Below are 24,345 nucleotides of genomic sequence, written 5' to 3'. Positions count from 1 at the left end.
AAGCACTGTTCTAAGAGCTGGGGGAGATACCAGATCATCAGGTTAACCCATGCTCTATCCACTAGACAACACAGCTTCTCACCTGGAACAAACCCTCTCCCTTTAAGAGGAATGCCATCCTTCGAAACGCTCACCTTCACGGATGTTACAGTGCTCTGCACACAGTAAGCGCTCAATAAATACGATTGAATGAATGAATGTTTGGTCTTTCCAGGGGAGAGGACAACTCGGGTCTTAGTTTTAATAATAATTGTTGTGGTATTTGTTAAGCGCTTACTATATGCCAAGCACTGTACTACGTGCTGGGGTAGATACAAGCAGATCGGGTTGGACGCAGTTCCTATCCCTCGTGGGACTCAATCTCAATCCCTGTTTTGCAGGTGAGATAACCGAGGCCCAGAGAAGTGAAGTGACTTGCCCATGGTCACACAGCAGACAAGTGGTGGAGCTGGGTTTAGAACCCATTACTTCTGACTCGCAGTCCCATGCTCTGTCCATTACCGTGTCCCAAAGCCATTCAGTTCATTGGGTGTTTTGCTTCTTTCTCTCCTGAGTAGTTTTGGCACCTCACAGCATTGGCCCCATTTTAGGTAATCAATCAATTGTATTTATTGAGCGCTTCCTGTGTGCAGAGCACTGTACTAAGCACTTAGCCCTGGGAAGACCTCTCAGGCAAGCAGCCCAGCCACCACCTTAGACATTTTGTCTGCATTGTGGAGAAAGGAGAGACCATCCTTTGAACAATAGGCACGCCACTTTAAACATTACCGTAGCACTTTTGAATATATATTTAAATCATTTACCGGAGCTTTTATCTCAGGACAAAAGTTCCCATTGATTGAAGTCGCTTAGAGATTCAGGTGAAGCGAAGCTGACAGATCCCGGCTGTCAAAACAAATGACTAAGTGCTGAGAGTGGTTGTTCTTTGAACAGACTTAAGTGCGGGCATGAGGGAGAGATATTCCTGTCACGGGAAGGTGTGGGAGAGATACTCCTGACACGGAAAGGGGCAAATTTGAGCCTGCAAAATGGGAAGGTGACTACCAACTCTTGTATGGTACTCGCCCATGCGCTTAGTACAGTGCTGTGCACACAGCAAGGCCTAATGGTTAGAGCACAGGCCTGGGAATAAAAAAAAAACAGGGTCCTAATCCCAGCTCTGCCACTTTTGTGCTGTTTGACCTTGGAAAAGTCACCTCACTTCTCTGTGCCTCAGTGACTTTGTAAAATGGGGATTAAGACTGCGAGCCCTATGTGGGACATGGACTGTGTCCAACTTGATAAATTTGTATCTACCCCTGGGATTAATACAGTGCCTGGCATATAAAATGATATATAGTAAATGCTTAACACGTACCTTTTTTCAAAATGGTAAGCGCTCAATATCATTGATTGATAACTGGTGTTTGCACTGAATACCAATGTTAGAGGCAAAGTTTACTACATTACACCCTTCGGTGAAAGAGAATCTCCGTGTTTCCATGTCTGAGTTTCCCCATCGGTTCAAACCAAGCCGATGCCAAATGGAAGAAGGAAACTCTGAGCTCTAGCCAGTGAACCATTGGCTCACTCATTGAGTCCACTCAAAAGTCCATTTTCATAGGACCACTTCTGCCAGCTAGGGAAGACAATATCAAAGAGCATCTGCAGTCACTTGAAATGGGAGGGTGGATCCAAGGAGATTCCCATCTCATTCGTTCAGTCGTATTTATTGAGCACTTACTGCATGCAAAGCATTGTACTAAGCTCTTGGGAAAGTATACTACAGCAATAGTCGGTGACTTTCTCTGTCCACAATGAGCTTACAGTCCATTCATTCATTCAATCGCATTTATTGAGCGCTTACTGTGTGCAAATCACTGTACGAAGAGCTTGGAAAGTACAGAGGGCAGGAGACAGACATCAATACAAATAAATAAAATGCCAGATATGTACTTAAGCGCTGTAGGGCTGGGAGGGGGAAAGAGCAAAGGGAACAAGGCAGGATGATGCAGAAGGGAGCGGGAGATGAGGAAAAGTGGGGCCTAGTCTGGGAAGGCCTCTTGGAGGAGATGTGCTTTCAATAAGGTTTTGAAGAGGGGGAGAGTAATTGTCTTAGCTTATGGGTGCCGCTTGCCACTTGGTTTTTCATAAACACTCGAAGCTGCCGTGCCTTGCGTTACTCTTCATTTTTCAGTCAGAGGACCTGGTTTCTAATTCCTGCTCCACGTGTCTGCCGTATGACAGTGGACAGGTCACTTAACTCCTATGTGCCTCAGTTACCTTATCTGTAAAATGGGGATTAATATTGTGAGACATGTGGGACATGACCAACCTGATTAGCTTGCCCCTATCCCAGTGCTTAATACTGTTCCTGGCACATAGTGAGCACTGAAAAAAAATCTGAGCAGTTCTTTTGTGAACTTTTACCAGTTTATATGAGGTCCTTCTGGGCAGGGAATGTATCCGCCGTAGTGTTGTACTGTGCTCTCCCAAGTGCTTAGTACACTGCTCTGCACAAAGGAAGTGTGAGACATGTACATATCTATTCTATTTTATTTTGTTAGTATGTTTGGTTTTGTTCTCTGTCTCCCCCTTTTAGACTGTGAGCCCACTGTTGGGTAGGGACTGTCTCTATATGTTGCCAACTTGTACTTCCCAAGCACTTAGTTCAGTGCTCTGCACACAGTAAGCGCTCAATAAATACGATTGATTGATTGATTGACTGACCAACCTGATTAGCTTGCCCCTACCCCCAGTGTTTAATACTGTTCCTGGCACATAGTAAGCACTTAAAAAAAATCTTCTGAGCAGTTCTTTTGTGAACTTTTACCAGTTTATATGAGGTCCTTCTGGGCAGGGAATGTATCCACTGTAGTGTTGTACTGTACTCTCCCAAGTGCACAAAGGAAGTGTTTAATAAATACTATTGATTGAATGACTAAGTAGTATTGGCCCCTGACTGCTAGCAAGTCTTGCTCCAGGAGGGTACAGAGAAGAAAACAGAGTTTCCTTTCTTCCACTATTACAGCAAATAATAATAATAATGACATCTATTAAGCGCTTACTATGTGCAAAGCACTGTTCTAAGTGCTGGGGAGGTTACAAGGTGATCAGATTGTCCCATGGGGGGCTCACAGTCTTAATCCCCATTTTACAGATGAGGTAACTGAGGCCCAGAGAAGGTAAGTGACTTGCCCAAAGTCACACAGCTGACAACTGGCAGAGATGGGATTTGAACCCATGACCTCTGACTCCAAAGCCCAGGCTTTTTCCACTGAGCCACGCTGCACATTGTTCAGCCTGATGTTTGCAGTAAACTATTTCAGCAAAACCCAAGTGTTCCAAGGCCTGGAAGGAAATTCCTTCTGACCCGACATACTCTGTAATCCAAATGAACAGTCTGTTTCATGGCAGTGGATTACCTTACTCTGATTTTCTGTCTAAAGCTCTAGTTTATGCACCCAAATGCCTTGGGTAACCATGCCCAGACATTTGGAGACCTCTTAAAGGTGTTTTAAATATTAATGAGGACATCTGGGTGGCCCCGGATGTTCAATTAATTTAGCCCTATAGATTAATCATCATTTGGAGGCAACTTCCTGAACCTTTGTCCTTTCCAGGTTGCTAGGATACTAGAGGTCTCTGACGAGATGAAGAGGGTCATGGGAGTGAACTCCGGCCTGGAGCTCATTATCTTGCCATATGGACACCAACTGCGCCTGGACATAATTGAAAGGTAAGCATTCGCGTCCCTCTACATTTCGGCTTCCCGATCCTTCCTCGTTCGTTCAACTGTATTTATTGAGCGCTTACTGTGTGCAAAGCCCTGTCCTAAGTGCTTGGGAGAGTCTTCCTCTCTTCCTCCCTTCAAAGCCCTACTGAGAGCTCACCTCCTCCAGGAGGCCTTCCCAGACTGAACCCCATCCCCCCCGGCCTTACCTCCTTCCCTTCCCCACAGCACCTGTATACATGTATATATGTTTGTACATATTTATTACTCTATTTATTTTACTTGAACATATTTATTCTATTTATTTTATTTTGTTAATATGTTTTGTTGTCTGTCTCCCCCTTCTAGACTGTGAGCCCGCTGTTGGGTAGGGACCGTCTCTATATGTTGCCAACTTGTACTTCCCAAGCATTTAGTACAGTGCTCTGCACACAGTAAGCGCTCAATAAATACGATTGAATGAATGAATGAATAAATAAAAATAATACCTGCATATATGTTTGTACATATTTATTACTCTATTTTACTTGTACATATTTATTCTATTTATTTTATTTTGTTAATATGTTTTGTTTTGTTGTCTGTCTCCCCCTTCTAGACTGTGAGCCCACTGTTGGGTAGGGACCGTCTCTATATGTTGCTGACTTGTACTTCCCAAGCGCTTAGTGCAGTGCTCTGCACACAGTAAGTGCTCAATAAATACGATTGAATGAATGAATGAATAAATAATAATAATACCTGTATATATGTATATGTTTGTACATATTTATTACTCTGTTTATTTTACTTGTACATATTTATTCTATTTATTTTATTTTGTTAATATGTTTTGTTTTGTTGTCTGTCTCCCCCTTCTAGACTGTGAGCCCGCTGTTGGGTAGGGACCGTCTCTATATGTTGCCAACTTGTACTTCCCAAGCGCTCTGCACACAGTAAGCGCTCAATAAATACGATTGAATGAATGAATGAATAATGGCACTTGCTTAGTGCTTACTATGTGCCAAGCACTGTTCTAAGCACTGGGGGAGATACAATTAATCAGGTCGGACACAGTCCCTGTCCCACATGGGGCTCACACAGCAGACAAGTGGTGGAGCTGGGATTTAGAAACCGTGACCTTCGGGCTCCCAGGCCTGTTTTTCTCCACTAAGCCATGCTGCTTCTCAGCTGTGTGCGTCTCCTGTGCTATGCCACCACTTGTCTTCTTTGTGACCTTGAGCAAGTCATTTTACTTCTCTATGCCTCTCATACCTCATCTGTAAAAGGGGGTTAAAACTGGGAGCCCCATTAGCTTGTAATGAAAATAATAATAATAATTATTATGGTATTTGGTAAATGCTTATTATGTGCTGGGGTAGATACAAGGTAATCAGGTTGCCCCATGTGGGGCTCACAGTCTTAATCCCCATTTTACAGATGAGGTAACTGAGGCATGGAGAAATTAAGGGGCTTACCCAAGGTCACACAGGAGACAAGTGGCGGAACTGGGATTAGAACCCACATCTTCTGACTCCCAAACCTGTGCTCTTTCTACTAAACCACGCTGCTTCTCAGCATCTGCTGTCTACTCCAGATACTCCAGTATCTACTCCAACACTTAGTACATGCCTGACATAATAAGTGCTTATACAGGAGAGCAGGGGGTATGCAAGAACAAATAAAAGCTGTAGTTCATTCATTCATTCAATCGTATTTATTGAGCACTTAGTGTGTGCAGAGCACTGTACTAAGCGCTTGGGAAGTACAAGTTGGCAACATATAGAGACGGTCCCTACCCGACAGCGGGCTCACAGTCTAGAAGGGGGAGACAGACAACAAAACAAAACATGTGGACAGGTGTCAAGTTGTCAGAATAAGTCGAATTAAAGCTAAATGCACATCATTAATAAAATAAATCGAATAGTAAATATGTACAAGTAAAATAAAATAAAATAATGCATTGCGTTCTATCTGGCAGATGCTACCTCCTCCAGGAGGCCTTCCCAGACTGAGCCCCCTCCTCCCCATCCCCCCACCTTACCTCCTTCCCCTCCCCACACCACCTGTTTATATGTATATATGTTTGTACAGATTTATCACTCTATTTTACTTGAACATATTTATTCTATTTATTTTATTTTGTTAATATGTTTTGTTTTGTTGTCTGTCTCCCCCTTCTAGACTGTGAGCCCACTGTTGGGTAGGGACCGTCTCTATATGTTGCCAACTTGGACTTCCCAAGCTCTTAATACAGTGCTCTGCACACAGTAAGCGCTCAATAAATACGATTGAATGAATGAGAAACAAAACATATTAACAAAATAAATAGGATAAATATGTACAAGTAAAATAAAGAGTATTCATCATCATCATCAATCGTATTTATTGAGCGCTTACTGTGTGCAGAGCACTGTACTAAGCGCTTGGGCAGTACAAGTTGGCAACATATAGAGACAGTCCCTACCCAACAGTGGGCTCACAGTCTAAAAGGGGGAGACAGAGAACAAAACCAAACATACTAACAAAATAAAATAAATAGAATAGATATGTACAAGTAAAATAAATAAATAGAGTAGTAAATATGTACAAACATATATACATATATACAGGTGCTGTGGGGAAGGGAAGGAGGTAAGATGGGGGGGATGGAGAAGGGGGAGTGGGGGACGAGGGGGAGTAATAAATCTGTACAAACATATATACATATTCACAGGTGCTGTGGGGAGGGGAAGGAGGTAAGGCAGGGGGGATGAGGAGGGGGATAATAATATTGTACTCTCCCATGCACTTAGTACAGTGCTTTGCATACAGTAAGTGTTCAATAAGTACAACTGAAAGAATGAATGATACATAAGCATAGTTGGATTCCTTTCCCCATGGCGGGCCGGTGTGTGTGATGCCATCAGCGCCGTGATTTGCCTCTGGTCTGAGCCCACTGTTGGGTAGGGACTGTCTCTATATGTTGCCAACTTGTACTTCCCAAGCGCTTAGTCCAGTGCTTTGCACACAGTAAGCGCTCAATAAATACGATTGATCGATTGGTCAGCCCCATCTTGGGGAGGGTTGGCCTGACCCCGGCCTCCGTTTCTTTCCAGGCACCACACCATGGCCATAGGCATCGCGGTGGATATCCTGGGCTGCACCGGAACCCTGGAGGAGCGGGCGGCCACTCTGAACAGGGTCATTCAGGTCGCCGTGGAACTGAAGGACTCCGTGGGAGATCTGTACGCCTTCTCCGCCGTCATGAAAGCGCTGGAAATGCCACAGGTAAATTACAGTTTGCTCCCTCTGCCTCAGTACGATACACTTAGCAACCGACAGTGGATTTCGTCAAGGGCTTCCATGCCCCGGATCACGAGACTTAAACCATCCTCAGACAATTGTGATGATGATATTTCATTCATTCATTCAATCGTATTTATTGAGCGCTTATTGTGTGCAGAGCACTGTACTAAGCGCTTGGGAAGTACAAGTTGGCAACATATAGAGGCAGTCCCTACTCAACATTGGGCTCACAGTCTAGAAGGGGGAGACAGAGAACAAAACAAAACATATTAACAGAATAAAATTAATAGAATAAATATGTACAAGTGAAATAAATCAATCAATAGAGTAATAAATACGTACAAACATATATACATGTATACAGGTGCTGTGGGGAAGGGAAGGAGGTAAGGGGGATGGGGGGCATTGACTGACTGACTCCAGTCAGGCTTTTCTTACCCCCCAAACCAGTGCGATGCTCCCTTTACACCAGGTTCTTCCCCCCTGATTTAACACACTGAAAAAGTATGTGTTGAGCGCTTACTTTCTGCAGAGCATTCATTGTCATATTTATTGAGCGCTTACTGTGTGCAGAGCACTTTACTAAGCGCTTGGGAAGTACATGTTGGCAACATATAGAGACGGTCCCTACCCAACGGCGGGCTCACAGTCTAGAAGGGGGAGACAGGCAACAAAACAAAACGTGGTCAGGTGTCAAGAGCACTGTACTAAGCACTTGGGGAATACACCATTACAGAGTTAGTAGACATGTCCACTGCTCACAAGGAGCTTACAGGCTAGAGGGGGAGACAGACATTAATATAAATAAATACAGGAAGACTACAGGAAAAAGACTGTTAGACAAAAGACCATACAAAGGAAATGTGTGTGTGTGCACACATGTGGCAGGGGGGGAGAAAGGGGGACAGACCCACCCACTCCCACTCAAATCCACAAATGTAGTAACCCATTTCTTATGCCCCAGCTCCTGAATTGCAGGATAAGATTGCATCTTTTGGGTCCTGGCAACAGGTGAAAGTGGAAAAAGAGGGAACAAGCAAGGAAACAAGGCTTAACACGCAAACCTGTGGAAAAAAATTTGTGATACATAAAGAGGGCTTGGAGAAAAAGGGAAAGGAAGGTGGGGGGGGAAACCACCAACCTGTTTCTGAATAAGGAAATTCTGACCTTTCATGGTGGTGATTCTTTCCTCTATGTCCTCCCAGGAGGGGAAAGTGGAAACTTTCTGGGGAAAATTTAAAAATAGGGCTGCCTATATTGGAAAATGTTGACCCATACACTTTTAGACTGTGAGCCCACTGTTGGGTAGGGCCTGTCTCTATATGTTGCCAATTTGTACTTCCCAAGCGGTTAGTACAGTGCTCTGCACATAGTAAGTGCTCAATAAATACGATTGATGATGATACAGTAATTTCTGTTCTTAAACTTCCCCCAATTCACCAGATGTCACATTGTGGCAACCATTGATTCGAGGGGCAAAAGGGTTTTATTTTATGATATTTGTTAAGCCCTTACTATATGCCAGACACTGTACTAAGTGCTGGGGTAAATACAAGCATATCAGGTAGGACACAGTCCACGTCCCATGTGGGGCTCACGGTCTTAATCCCCGTTTTACAGATGGGGTCACTGAGGCACAGAGAAGTGAAGCGACTTGCCCATGGTCACACAGCAGACAAGTGGCAGAGTCCGAATCAGAACCCAGGTCCTTACTCCCAGGCTAAGTCACGCTGTTTCACATGCTGGTTTGGGGAAAATAACTGAAACATTCCACACGGGGTATGTTTCTACTTCTCCAGCTTGCTTCTAGAACTAAACACTCTTATCAGTCTATTAGCATTTTATGGGGAAGGAATCCATAGCTGCTGAATATGTGATTACATGGATCTTTAAACACTTGAGTGAAAGGCAGTGCCATCCAGTGTAGAGCTATTTATTTATATAAATATCAGTCCCCCCCCGCAACAGACTGTAAGCTCATCATGGGCAGGGAATGTATCTGTGTATTGTTGTATCGTACTCTCCCAAGTGCTTAGTACAGTGCTCAATAAATACGGTTGACTGACTGAGTAGAGTTGGATCTTGTCATGGCCAGTTCACATCCTGCACATCCCAGCGCTTAGAACAGTGCTTTGCACATAGTAAGCGCTTAATAAATGCCATTATTATTATCCTGTTGAGGCAGTGTTCCTATTTTTCCATCCCATTCTAGCAGAATGATTTAATGAAAATGGAAAACCAACTATATATTGTCCTGACACTTATTCTGGGCATAGGTGAACCACTGCTGACTGAGCTGGAAGGCTTCCATCTTCCAAAGGGAAAATGAAATGAAGGGGAAAAGAAAGGAATGAACTAAAACCTGTAGCGATTTTTAAAATGCTTCCACGGGGGCTGTTCTGTCTTCACAACAACCTCATAAGCCGTTGCAGAGAAGCATTGTGGCTCAGTGGAAAGAGCACGGGCTTGGGAGCCAGAGGTCATGGGTTCTAATCCCGCCTCCGCCACTTAGCTGTGGGACTTTGGGCAAGTCACTTAACTTCTCTGTGCCTCAGTTCCCTCATTTGTAAAATGGGGATTAAGACTGTGAGCCCCACGTGGGACAACCTGATTACCTTGTATCTACCCAGTGCTTAGAACAGTGCTTTGCACATAGTAAGCGCTTAATAAATGCCATCATTATTATTATTATCTTCCAAAGGGAAAATAGAATGAAGGAGAAAAGAAAGGAATGAACTAAAACCGGTAGCGATTTTGAAAATGCTTCCACAGGGGCTGTTCTGTCTTCACAACAACCTCATAAGAGGTTGCAGAGAAGCAGTGTGGCCCAGTGGAAAGAGCACGGGCTTGGGGGCCAGAGGTCATGGGTTCTAATTCCGCCTCTGCCACTTGTCAGCTGTGGGACTTTGGGCGAGTCACTTCACTTCTCAGTGCCTCAGTTCCCTCATCTGTAAAATGGGGATTAAGACTGTGAGCCCCATGTGGGACAACCTGATTACCTTGTATCTACCCAGTGCTTAGAACAGTGCTTGGCGCATAGTAAGCACTTAAATACCAAAATTATTGTTATTATTATTATGAGGGGGAGATAAGGAAACTGAGGCTCAGAGGTTTCTGAACAAATCAGTCCTGAACTACTCACTTTACTAATTCAGGTGTTTGGAAGTTATGTTGCCAACTTGTACTCCCCAAGCGCTTAGTACAGTGCTCTGCACACAGTAAGCGCTCAATAAATAAGATTGATGATGATGATGGATATGCAGCCTACCTCAGATAGAGTTCTTTCCCACCCCAGGGGGTTTCGTTGCAGAACAAAATCCCAGTCATTCTGTAAAAAACCAGAATGTTGCTCTCAACAGATCACAAGACTAGAAGAAACCTGGACAGCACTGAGACACCAGTTCACCCAGACGGCTATCCTGTACGAAAAGCAGCTGAAACCCTTTAGCAAGACGATACATGAAGGCAGAGGTAAGTCAAGCACATCTGGCCTCCGCGTGACTGTGACCACCCCCTCCGTAATGAGTCCCTCGACCCTAAGCCACAGGTTTGCGCTTCTCTGGAGAAGGGGAACAGAAAAGCGGAGCTGCATTAAAGGGAGGGAAGAGTCTCATTTGTCACATTAATAATAATAATAATAATAATGTTGGCATTTGTTAATCGCTTACTATGTGCAAAGCACTGTTCTAAGCCTGGGGTGGGTACAAAGTGATCAGGTTGTCCCACGTGGGGTTCACAGTCTTCATCCCCATTTTTACAGATGAGGGAACTGAGGCTCAGAGAAGTTAAGTGACTTGCCCAAGGTCACACAGCAGACATGTGGCGGAGCCGGGACTCGACCCCATGACCTCTGACTCCAAAGTCCGTGCTCTTTACCACTGAGCCACGCTGCTTCTCTAATTACTGTGGTGAGGGGCTCCTTTGTTAACCGACCCAATAACGTGGAGAAGCCGCGTTGCTTAGTGGGTAGGTCACGGGTGCGGGAATCAGAAGAACTTGGGTTCTAATCTCAGCTCTTCCACTTAATAATAATAATAATAATAACTGTGGGGTTTGTTAAGCGCCTGTGTGCCAATTACTGTTCTAAGTGCTTGGGTAGGTACAAGGTAATAAGGTTGGACACGGCCCACGGCCCACTTGCGGCTCACAGTATTAATCCCCATTTTCCAGATGAGGTAATTGAGGCCCAGAGAAATGAAGTGATTTGCCCAGCATCACACACATAGAGAAGCAGCGTGGCTCAGTGGAAAGAGCCCGGGCTTTGGAGTCCGAGGTCATGGGTTTGAATCCTGGCTCCGCCACATGTCTGCTGTGTGATCTTGGGCAAGTCACTTAACTTCTCTGAGCCTCAGTTACCTCATCTGTAATGGGGATGGAGACTGTGAGCCCCATGTGGGGCAACCTGATCACCCTGTATCCTTCCCAGCACTTAGAACAGTGCTATGCACATAGTAAGCGCTCAAAAAATGCCAATTATTATTTTTATTATTATCCTCTGACTCCCAAGCCCGTGCTCTTTCCACTAGGCCATACTTGTCTGCTGTGTAATCTTGAGGAAGTCACTTCACTTCTCTGGGCCTCAGTTCCCTCATCTGGAAAATGGGGATTGAGACCGAGAGACCCATATAGGACATGGACTTTGTCCAATATAATTACATTGTATCTACTCCAGTGCTACAGTGTATATACCTCAGCGCTTAGAACAATACTTGGCACATAAGCGGTGTGGAAGCAGCGTGGCTCAGTGGAAAGAGCCCGGGCTTGGGAGTCAAAGGTCATGGGTTCAAATCCCGGCTCCACCACTTCTCAGCTGTGTGACTTTGGGCAAGTCACTTCACTTCTCTGGGCCTCAATGACCTCATCTGTAAAATGGGGATGAAGACTGTGAGCCCCCCCGTGGGACAACCTGTTCACCTTGTAATCTCCCCAGCGCTTAGAACAGTGCTTTGCACATAGTAAGCGCATTATAAATACCATTATTATTATTATCATTATTATTACCCCAGCACTTAGTACCATACCTGCACATAGTAAGCGCTTAAAAAAACCCACCACCGCGCAAAAAGCCATCATCATAATATCATCATCATCATAATAACAGTATTAATAATAATAATATTGCTTGTATCCACCCCAGCGCTTACATGCCTGGCACCTAGTAAGCGCTTAACAGATGCCGTAATTATTATCATTATTACCACCCACCCCGTCTCCCTAGATTTGCCCCCTCCTTCCTCTCCCCCTCCCCACCCCCCCCGCCTCCTCCTTCCCCTCCCCACAGCACCTGTATATATGTTTGTATGTATTTATTACTCTATTTATTTTATTTGCACATATTTATTCTATTTATTTTATCTTGTTTATATGTTTTGTTGTCTGTCTCCCCCTTCTAGACTGTGAGCCTGTTGTTGTGTAGGGACAGTCTCTCTATATGTTACCAACTTGTACTTTCCAAGCGCTTAGTACAGTGCTCTGCACACAGTAAGCGCTCAATAAATACCACTGAATGAATGAATAAAAAGCCATCATAAATCAGTGGGGCAGCGTTACTAACCCAGGACTCTGGCCGCTTTCTGGGGCTTGATCTTGGGTTCCCTTGTAGGGTCCCCCAAAGACCATTGTTTGTTTTTCAGAGACCACCCAAGGGCATCAAACCCCCCTCGCTGTCCCGCTGCTGATGCCCCTGGTTACGCTGATGGAGCGCGAGGCGGTCACGTTCGAAGGCACGGACATGTGGGAAAACAACGACCAGAGCTGTGAACTCATGCTTAACCATTTAGCGGGCGGCCGCCTCGTCGCCCAGGAGGCGGACGTGTACCGAGCCAACGCCGAGAGGATCCTGGAAGGTGGGTAGATGGACTCGGCCATGGGCGGGCAACACTCCCTGAAACCAAGCCCCCGTCCTCCCGGGGACAACGGGCCTGCTGGAAAAACTAGAATTTCCAAAAACCCTTGTCGCAACTCCACCCAAAGCCTATTTAAGGAACAAGTAAACATAGAAGCTGGGGAGAAAAAAGGGGTTCAAAGATAAGGGCAGGGAGAAATGTAATAAGTGGGATGCGTCGCTGGATTGGTGCTAAAACAGGTTTAATTGGACCGTTTCCTACTTGATCTAGGGAAGGGAGTGCACAGTGAGATCCTTCCATTTTCTTAGGCATTTCCAGGTATTAGAACAACAGGTAGGGACAAAAAGGGAGAAGCGGCGTGGCCAAGTGGATAGGGCACGGACCTGGGTTCTAATTCTGACGCCACCGCTTGTCTGCTGTGTGACCTAGGCGAGTCACGTAACTTCTCTGACCCTGTTACCTCACCTATAAAACGGTAAGACTGTGACCGCATGTAGAAAATGGACTGTGTCCCCCAGATTAGCGTGTATCATCCCTAACACTTAATAGAAAGTCTGGCACCTCGTAAATGCTTAACAAGTACCATTAAAAAAAAAGTGAAATCTTCATCAGGGACTGGGACAACACATCATCCTAATGGGCACCATTTAGAGGGATTGGGAGTCACTTCCAGATCCTATCAGCTCCCCTCTCACTTACTGATAAAAAAAATCCCGATCAATAACCGTAGTTTTCAACTTTAAGGGCCCAAAGAGTTAAATTGTGTGTGACGCCATGTATCTTTTAAAATAAAATTAAAACAATTCTGCCCCTGAAACCTTTGAGCAATTATGTCCTTCCCAAGATGTGGGGTCCACAACAGAGGTAAAACACAGAGAACTGTGCTTTATTTGCCCCACCCTCAACCCCATAGCCCTTTTTTTAAAATGGTATTTAGTAAGCGCTTACTATGTGCTTACTATGAAGCGGTATGGCTCATTGGAAAGAGCCTGGGCTTTGGAGTCAGAGGTCATGGGTTCAAATCCTGGCTCCTCCACGTCAGTTGTGTGACTTTGGGCAAGCCACTTAACTTCTCTGAGCCTCAGTTCCCTCATCTGTATAATGGGGATTAAGACTGTGAGCCCCACGTGGGACAACCTGATCACCTTGTATCTCCCCCAGCGCTTAGAACAGTGCTTTGCACATAGTAAGAGCTTAATACATGCCATCATTATTATTATTATTATGTGCCAGGCACTGTACTACTGGGGGTAGAGACAAGATAATCAGGTTGGACACAGTTCCTGGCCCACATAGGGCTCACAGTCTTTATTCCCATTTTATGGATGAGGTAACTGAGGCTCAGAGAAGTGAAGTGACTTGCCCAAGGTTATCGCGCAGACAAGTGGCGGAGCTGGGATGAGAACACAGGTCCTTATTATGCATTAATTATTTACATTAATGTCTGTCTCCCCCCTCCCCAGACTGAGTTTGTGTGGGCAGGGATCGTGTCTGCTCTCTTGTACTGTTCCAAGTGCTTAGTACAGTAACCTAGTACTGTAATAATAATAATAGTAATAATGATGGTATTTAAGTGCTTACTATGTGCCAAGCACTATTCTAAGTGCTGAACATAGTAAGCACACAGCATCATTTATAACGCAGACAGCGTCTGTGACATCAAGCTGGAAAGACGAAGGCCAAGAGAGAACTAGCGTGAGGACTGTGAGCTTGTTGTGGGCAGGGAATGGTACTATTTATTTTTGTACTGTACTTTCCCAAGTGCTCTGCACACAGTAAGCGCTCAATAAATACAATTGAATGAAAGGTACAAAATGGTGAAAGCTGTGCCCAGGATTGGCACGTTCATTCATTCAGTTGAATTTATTGAGCGCTTAGTGTGTGCAGAACACTGTACTAAGCGCTTGGGAAGTATGGCAGATCATCAAATCCCAGAAAGACGGGGTGGGCACCATGAGAAGTCAGAAGGTTTGAGCCAGACGGAAGCAAATGAGCACTAGAGTGCTTAGCATAAATGGAATCTGTTACCGCAGGAAGTTGTGCAGTTTCTAAAAGGGTTTAGTGCAAACACTGAGCCCACGTGAAAGTCAACTTTGATGATGAATACGGTAGCAGGCTGCAGGTACTAAAGCAGATATTTTTAAATAAATGCTGCAAGTTTAAATGCTGCAATGCCACAATCATTTTTATCATCAGCAAAAATGATAATACTACTACTAATAACAGACTTTGTTTATGTGAAAACCTAGTATATGTTCATCGATGCTTTTGGAAGCCACATGCGTAGCAAGCTTTCCTCCCATTCCTCCAAGCAGCTGCGTTTGCTACGCATGTGGCTTGCAAAAGCATTGATGAATATCTACTAGGTTTTCACATTTTATCTTCCATCAGTTACTTGCCCTGTGTTCATCTTAAATTGTATTTCCTTTTGCTGGGGATGACATTTTCCAGTAGCAGACGAGCCTTACTAAACAGGCCCTGGAAGGAACAATGTCAAAATTTTAACAGCCGTAGTCTGTTTTTATTATTTTTGTTAATAATAAAAAATGATAATGACTGTGGCGTTTATGCGCTTCCTATGTGCCAAGCATTAGGGTAGATACAATCAATCAATCAATCGTATTTATTGAGTGCTTACTGTGTGCAGAGCACTGTACTAAGCGCTTGGGAAGTACAAGATAATCACGTCCCACATGGGACTCGCAGTCTAAAGGGAGAACGGGTATTGAGACTTCATTTTGCAGATGAGAGAGCTGTTGCACAGAGAAGTTAAATGACTTGTCCAAGGTCACTCTGCAGGTAAATGGAGGAGCTGGGTTTAGAACCCAGGTCCTCTGACTCCCAGGCTGGTGCTCTTCAACTAGGCCACGCTCCTTCTCTGATCGCCCAATTTTACAAAGTCGACCGAGAAAGTCAGAAATCACAGTCACTGTGTTTTTGTTACCCAGGAATTTATGGGTAACAAAAACCATAAATGATTTTATTGAGATCAGCCTAATTTCCCTCTGAAGCGCTTTTCTTCTGAGCCGACTCATTCCCCGAACCAATATATAGATGTAGTTGACTTTATCCCACTGAACGGGCGACAGCTTACTGTCTGTTATTTTTCCAAGTACACATTAAAGAAGGTACCTTGATATTTGCACTTTTTCTCATTAGGTTTTGAGCCCAGCGAGGAGATGAGTGAGCTCTTCAAAACTGAATTTCAAATGAGATTGCTGTGGGGCAGCAAAGGAGCACAAGTCAATCAAGCAGAGCGATATGAGAAATTCGGTCAGATTTTAACCGCCCTCTCACGAAAACTGGAACCCCCTTCCACAAAGCGGAACGAGTTATGAGACGTCTTCGGAGAGCCTTAAAGCAGCGCTCTTCCAAAATTATCGTTTGAGGTAGAAAATCAAGTGCTAATCCAGAAGTGTACAAGTCCACAGAATATTACAAAATGTAAATTGCACAATGCACAGTTATTTATGGATTGTTTAAAAATTACTACTGATTGTTAGGGAAGTGGTTATTTATTGCTCATGTAACGATCGTTAATGTTTCTTGATCAGATTTAATGGATTCTCTTTCGTGGCAGGTTGGGCTGATCTGAGGCTCTCAGATTTAATTTACATTAATGCGTTCGATCATTTAAAACATCTGAACAGCTTTATGCTAATTTGCACTGTTCCAGAAGTGTAAATAGAGGCAGAGGAGCATAGGTAAGATATGTTTCAGAAGGTATCAGTTGTATGATATTTCTTAAAATGAATATGAAAACTGTAAATAGACCAAAATAAAAGTATACCTTTAAATGAGGTGTTTGAATTGAAATCCCTTAATACGAAAATGCATCTTGGTTATACCATCGGGTCCCTCTCAGGATGGCACCTGGAGAGTTTCCAGTCCTCTCCCAGTCCCGGCTACAGGAGGGAGAGTCATCATCATCATCAATCGTATTTATTGAGCGCTTACTATGTGCAGAGCACTGTACTAAGCGCTTGGGAAGTACAGATTGGCAACATAGTCGAGCAGAGGCCTGTCTATTCCATTCCTAGCTTGGGCAGCAGCAGCATGGAAGAGAGTTGACGGTGGAGACTCAAGTTTACTGCGCGGAAGAAGGCAATGGTAAACCATGTCTGTGTTTTTACCAAGAAAATTCTACGTATCCACTCCCAGAATGATTGCAGATGGAGGTGGGGCTTTCCGGGAGAGACGTGTCCATGGAGTCGCTATGGGCCGGAGACTACAGCACCAATTGTCAGCTGTGTGACTTTGGGCAAGTCACTTAACTTCTCTGGGCCTCAGTTCCCTCATCTGGAAAATGGGGATGAAGATTGGGAGCCCCACGTGGGACAACCTGATCACCTTGTAACTTCCCCAGTGCTTAGAACAGTGCTTGGCACATAGTAGGTGCTATATAAATGCCATTATTATTATTATTATTATTCGACAGCATAGACAAGATATAATAATAATAATAATAATTTTGGTATTTGTTAAGCACTTACTATGTGCAAAGCACTGTTCTAAGCGCTGGGGAGGATACAAGGTGATCAGGTTGTCCCATGTGGGGCTCACAGTCTTAATCCCCATTTTACAGATGAGGTCACTGAGGCCCAGAGAAGTTAAGTGACTTGCCCAAAGTCACACAGCTGACAAGTGGCGGAGCTGGGATTTGAACCCATGACCTCTGACTCCAAAGCCCAGGCTCTTTTCCACTGAGCCATTCTGCTTCCCCGATATGATATCACCTGGTCAGTAAATCGTTCTAATAGTAATAATAGTTGTGGTATTTGTTAAATGCTTACTGTGTTCCAGGCACTGTACTAATCGCTGGAGTGAATACAAACAAATAGGGATGGAAATAGTCTCTGTCCCACCTGGGGATCACAGTCTCATTCATTCAATCGTATTTATTGAGCGCTTACTGTGTGCAGAGCACTGGACTAAGCTCTTGGGAAGTACAAGTTGGCAACATATAGAGACGGTCCCTACCCAACAGCGGGCTCACAGTCTAGAAGGGGGAGACAGAGAACAAAACCAAACATATTAACAAAATAAAATAGAATAAATATGTACAAATAAAATAGAGTAATGACTAGCGTCTCAATCCCCATTTTACAGATGAGGTAACTGAGGCCCAGAGAAGTGAAGTGACTTGCTCAAGGTCACACAGCAGATAAGGGGCAGAGCCAGGATTAGAGCCATGACCTTCTAACTCCCAGGCCGGTGCTCTATTCAGGCCACCATACTGCTTCTATACACCAAAAGTTAGTTCTTCCATCCTATTTTCACTTTTGATCAGTGTGGTTGTAAAATGGGGGACTCTTACGTGTTCAGACATGCACAAAGAATGTTTAGAACTCCTTATCGCCATAACAAAAGGGAGACTTCACATGATGCGACAGACCAGTTGCCTCAAAAAATCATGTCTGACCTATAGTGGGTAACCTCCATGCCGCCAGAAGCAGCATGGCCTAGTGGCTATCGCAAGGACCTGGGGTCTAATCCAGGCTCCGCTCCTCCTCTGCTGTGTGACCATGGGCAAGTCCATCTGACTTCTCTGTGCCTCAGTTACCTCATCTGTAAAATGGGGCTCAAGACCGTGGGGCCCCATTTGGGACATGGGACTGTGTCCATCATCATCAATCGTATTTATTGAGCACTTACTATGTGCAGAGCACTGTACTAAGCGCTTGGGAAGTACAAATTGGCAACATATAGAGACAGTCCCTCCCCAACAGTGGGCTCACAGTCTAAAAGGGGGAGACAGAGAACAAAACCAAACATACTAACAAAATAAAATAAATAGGTGTCCAACCTGATTATCTTGGATCTACTGCGGTGCACAGTACAAGTACCTGACACACAGTAAGCACTTAAATACTATTGAAAAAAAGATGGAGCTAGCAATACAGCCAACATATTCAGTCATTCATTCATTCAATTGTATTTATTGAGCGCTTACTGTGTGCAGAGCACTGTACTAAGTGCTTGGGAAGTACACGTTGGCAACATATAGAGACGGTCCCTACCCAACAGTGGGCTCACAGTCTCGAAGTGGGAGACTTAATCCCCATTTTACAGGTGAGGTAACTGGCACAGAGAAGTTAGGTGACTTGCCCAAAGTCACACAGCTGACAATTGGCAGAGCTGGGGTTTGAACACATGACCTCTGACTCCAAAGCCCATGCTCTTTCCACTGAGCCACACTGCTTCTCTTTTCATTCATTCACTGTCATATTGAGCACTTACTGAGTGCAGAGCACGGTACTAAGCACTTGGGAAGTCCAAGTTGGCAACATCTAGAGACAGTCCCTACCCAACAGCGGGCTCACAGTCTAGAAGGGGGAGACAGACAACAAAACAAAACATACCAACAAAATAAAATAAATAGAATAACTATGTACAAATAAAAAAGAGTAATAAATATGTACAAACATCTATACATCTATACAGGTGCTGTGGGGAGGGGAAGGAGGTAAGGCAGCGGGGATGGGGAGAGGAAGGAGGGGACTTAGTCTGGGAAGGCCTCTTTTATATCCGACAGATGATCACTCTCCCCACCTTCAACCTTTTTAAAAGTATATCTTTTCCAAGCAGCCTTCCCCGACTAAGCCCCCATTTCCTCATCTCCCACTCTCTTCTACATCACCCTTCCACTTGGATTTGACCCTTTAGTCACCCCCCTGCCCATAGAGCACTTATATACATATCCATAGCTGGCTGTCTCAATCAATCGTATTTATTGAGCGCTTACTGTGTGCAGAGCACTGTACTAAGCGCTTGGGAAGTACAAGTTGGCAACATATAGAGACAGTCCCTACCCAACAGTGGGCTTCACAGTCTTGAAACTGTAAGGTCCTCTTGGGCACAGAATGTGTCTACCAACTCTGTTATACTGCACTCTCCCCAGTGTTTAGTACAGTGCTCTGCACACAGCTTCTGCAGAGTCACTCCTAGAGCCCTTAAAGGATTTAACCCTCCTATGGGTCTGCCTACAGGGTGAGGGTGGCAATTTTTTTATTCACTCAAACCACTGTTTCAAGGTTATCATATCCCAGCAATGCTGGGTGCCACTAATTAAGGATTTTGAGGCATCACCAAGAAGCTTTATGGTTCCCCACATATTATGATGATGGACAAAATGGGAGCTTACAGTCTAGACTGTAGTGGCTAGAACCCAAGCCTGGGAGTTGAAAGGTTCTAATCCTCACTCTGCCACTTGTCCGCTCTGTGACCTTGGGCGAGTCACTTCACTTCACACTCAAAGAAGCAGCATGGCTCAGAGGAAAGAGCCCGGGCTTTGGAGTCAGAAGTCATACGTTCAAATCCCAGCTCCGCCAATTGTCAGCTGTGTGTCTTTGGGCAAGTCACTTCACTTCTCTGGGCCTCAGTTCCCTCATCTGTAAAATGGGGATTAAGACTGTGAGCCCCACGTGGGACAACCTGATCACTTGGTAACCTCCCCAGCACTTAGAACTGTGCTTTGCACGTCGTAAGCGTTTAATAAATGCCATCATTATTATTTTCTCTGTGCCTCCGTTACCTCATCTGTAAAATGGGGATTGAGACTGTGATCCCCACATGGGACAGAGACCTTGTCCAAGCATATTTTCTTCTTCTAATAATAATAATAATGATGGCATTTGTTAGGCACTTACTATGTGCAAAGCACTGTTCTAAGCACCGGGAAGGATACAAGATGATCAGATTGTCCTGCCTTCTATGAACTCCAGCGCTTAGTATAGTGCCTGGCACATGGTAAGGACTTAATAAATGCCATTATTATTATTATTCATGGCTCAGTGGAAAGAGCCCGGGCTTTGGAGTCAGAGGTCATCGGTTCAAATGCCGCCTCCGCCACTTAGCTATGTGACTTTGGGCAGGACACTTAACTTCTCTGTGCCTCAGTTCCCTCATCTGTACAATGGGGATTAAGACTGTGAGCCCCACATGGGACAATGTGATCACCTTGTAAACTCCCCAGTGCTTAGAACAGTGCTTTGCACATAGTAAGTGCTTAATAAATGCCATTGTTATTATTATCATTATTATTATGCCCACATTCTGGACTGTAAGCTCGTGGGCAGAGTTTGTGGCTGCTTATTGTATTCTACCCCCCCAAGCACTTAGTACAGAGCTTTGTACACAGTAAGCGCTCAATAAATACAACTGAATGAATGAGTTATGGTGTTTGTTGAGGGCTTACTACGTGTCAAACACTGTTCTAAGCACTAATCAGATCAGACCAAGTCCCTGTCCCACTTGAGGCTCAGTCTAAATAGGAGGGAGAACAGGTATTGAATCCCCCTTTTCCACTTGAGGAAACAGGCATAGAGGAGTTAAGTGACTTGCCCAAGGTCACACAGTCGACAAGTGGCAGAGCTGGAATTAGCACCGAGGTTCTCCGACTCCCAGGACCGCGCCTTTTCCACTGGGCCACGCTGCTGTCTCATTCAACCTACCGTCGAGGCCGTCTTGAATTGAAAGCGCAGCAGGAAGCCGAGGCAGAATGCTTTTCATCTGATCCTCTGAGGAACTCTCCCACCTCAGCAAGCAGCAAACACCATCCAGAGCCTGGGCCAGTTGTTCAGGAGCTCCTTCCTGGGCGCTGATAAGGCGGTATTCACCATGAGCCCCATGTGGACATGGACTGTCCCCAACCTGATTAGCTTGTATCTACTCCCATGCTTAGTACAAGTACCTGGAAAACATTAAGCGCTTAACAAATACCACTCCAAAAAATCGAGCTAGCAGTTCAACCAACTCCCCAAAGCACAGCTTCCAAACCATCAAGAAGGCTAAATGTTCAGGAGGCACACACACAAGGTGATACATTGTACTCTCCCAAGTGCTTAGTAATACTAATAATATTAATATTGGTTAAGCATTTACTGTGGGCCAGCCACTTTTCTAAGCACTGGGATAGACTTGGGATCGTCAGGTTGGATACAGTCCCTGTCCTACAAGGGTTCACAGTCTTAGTCCCCATCTGAGGGATTAAGAAGAGGGAACTAAGGCACAGAGAAGTGACTTACCCAAGGTCATGCAGCCGACAACTGGCGTAGTCAGTATTAGAACCCGGGTCCTTCTGACTCCGAGGCCCGTGCTCTATCCACTGGGCCACGCTGCTTCACTAAGAGTGCTCTGCACGCAGTAAGCGTTCAACAAATACCACTGATTGATTAATATGCCAGTACGGAAGAGTGGTTGTACTGAGCTCCCACAGCGTTTCAGCTTAAAGGAAAACAAGGTTATTTCTCCAGTGTACACCTGGGGCACGCTACATGGTTCCAAAGATTTTGCTCAGCAACACAGTTGAATGCAGTCATTGACTACTCCTCCTACAGACCTCATGGTCCCAACGTTCATCGTTGAGTAGAAAAGCAGTTGGGAAGGCTTGCTTGTCCTTGAGGAAACCAACAGATAGTTTAGGAGCAACAGAGCACTGGGCTTCATACCAAAGGATGCTGACCTTTGGAGTTGAGAGAAACTTTGACCGGATTTATGAGCCTCCTGGCTGACCTCCCTGCCTCCCATCTCTCCCCACTCCAGTCCGTATTTCAGTCTGCTGCCCGCATCATTTTTCTACAAAAGCATTCAGGCCATGTTTTCCCACTCCTCAAGAACCTCTAGTGGTTGCCCATCCACCTCTGCATCAAACAGAAACTCCTCGCCATCAACTTTACAGCAGTCGATCACCTTGCTCCCTCCTACCTCACTTTGCTACTCTATTACAACCCAGCCCGCACACTTCACTCTTCTAATTCCACCCTGGACCTTGTCTATCTCACCGCCGACCTCTCACCCATGTCCTGCCTCTGTCCTTGAACGACCTTCATCAAGTCACTGCACTTCTCTGTGACCTTTAGTTCCTTCATCCATAAAATGGGGATTAAGACTGTGAATCAGCCCCACGTAGGACGGGGACTGTATCCAATCTGATTAGCTTGTATCTATCTACCCCAGTGCTTAGTAGAGTGCCTGAAACATAGTAAGTGCTTAACTACCGTAAAAAAGATGGATTTATTGATAAATGGGGAAGATGACCAACTCCCTGGTCTCCAGTGACCATATTTGCCTGCGTCCCAACTGGGATAAGGGATGGAGCTTCTGAGGGTCATAATCCCCATTTTACAAATGAAGAAACTGAGGCTATGAGGAAGCGAAGTCCGAGAAGCAGCGTGGCTCAAGGGAAAGAGGCCGGGCTTTGGAGTCAGAGGTCATGGGTTCAAATCCCAGGTCCGCCAATTGTCAGCTGTGTGACTTTGGGCAAGTCACTTCACTTCTCCGGGCCTCAGTTCCCTCATCTGTAAAATGGGGATGAAGACTGTGAGCCCCTCATGGGACAACCTGATCACTCTGTAACCTCCCCAGCGATTAGAACAGGGCTTTGCACATAGTAAGCGCTTAATAAATGCCATCATTATTATTATTATTATGAGGGACAGGATTAGTGGTCTGAGATTAAGGAGTAGGGGAAAAGGGAAGGCAAAGTAGACAGAGAGAGGAAGAGAAGACGACAAGGAGAAGGAAGAGAGGAAGAGAAGGGGGGAAATGAGAGGGAGGACAGCAATTGCATCCACATACCCCAAACAAAAAGACACACACACACACACACACACACACACACACACACACACCCACACACACACCCCCCCCCCAAAGACTCACCAAGGAAGCCTTCCTTTGAGAACGACAAGCGAGGTGACCAACCCATTCCTCCGCCCTGGCTGTCCTCTGTCTCTGCTGCTGCCGCTCAAGAGTATGTTCCCAGGGGATTTCTGGCACTGAAGGCTGCTCAAAGCTGGGACCCCCAGAGAACAAACCCCACCACAACGGTAGGAGACCGGCAGCGCCCCGGCAACAGGAACGGGGCACGGCTGCTGGGAAGATCGACTCCAGGAGTGACAGGCTCATCCCCGTCTCCCCGTGTTGTCCAAGCCCTGAGGACGGCACTTTCTGGGCCTTGCCTCAGGCAGCAGAAAGAGCCCAGTGTGGTTGGATGGTTGCAGTCATGACAGGCAGCAACTGCCACAGCTGCCCACGTACCCCCAAACTGCCTCTCCTGAACCAACCACAGAAATAGCCAGGGGGACATGAGGTGCTGCTGCTACCACTGCTTAAGGACAGCAAATACTGCCACCATCGCCACCATGACCCAATGGCTTCTGCCCCACCGCCCCATCCTGGATCCTGCCCAGGGCCTGTTGGGGCACGGAACCAAATGCCCTGAATCAGGACCTCTGGGTCATCTGATCTTGAATTCCACAACTTGGAAGGACAAGGAGGTCAAACTATCCAATGAAACATTCACCTTAACTACCTCTGCTCAGAAGGCCAGACCAATTTCCACTACATCCGGCCTTTTGGGGTAGGACATTTTGAGGGTGGATACCGTTTAGAGTGCCGTCCTAAGAGTCAGAAGGACCTGGGTTCTAATCCTGGCTCTGCCACTTGTCTGCTGTGTGACCCTGGGCAAATCACTTCACTTCTCTGAGCCTTAGTTCCCTCATCTGGAAAATGGAGATTAAT

General features: G+C 45.3%; 1 protein-coding gene across 2 annotated transcripts in view; it reads left to right on the top strand.

The window, feature by feature from the left end:
• BCAR3 (BCAR3 adaptor protein, NSP family member) overlaps positions 1-16,616 on the top strand; it is a 197,540-nt gene extending 180,924 nt beyond the window's left edge. For both annotated transcript variants that reach the window (XM_038745805.1, XM_038745806.1), the window contains 5 exons: positions 3,603-3,718; positions 6,787-6,958; positions 10,336-10,447; positions 12,610-12,822; positions 15,982-16,616. In XM_038745805.1, coding sequence (XP_038601733.1) covers positions 3,603-3,718; positions 6,787-6,958; positions 10,336-10,447; positions 12,610-12,822; positions 15,982-16,160 — 792 coding nt within the window. In that variant the 3' untranslated portion in view covers positions 16,161-16,616. The remainder of the gene's footprint in view (positions 1-3,602; positions 3,719-6,786; positions 6,959-10,335; positions 10,448-12,609; positions 12,823-15,981) is intronic.
• Positions 16,617-24,345: the final 7,729 nt, after the last annotated feature.

This window comes from Tachyglossus aculeatus, chromosome 4 (assembly GCF_015852505.1).
Source record: "Tachyglossus aculeatus isolate mTacAcu1 chromosome 4, mTacAcu1.pri, whole genome shotgun sequence".
Lineage (NCBI taxonomy): Eukaryota > Metazoa > Chordata > Mammalia > Monotremata > Tachyglossidae > Tachyglossus > Tachyglossus aculeatus.
Note: the sequence above shows the minus strand (reverse complement) of the source record. Positions and strands in the feature narration are given on the sequence as shown.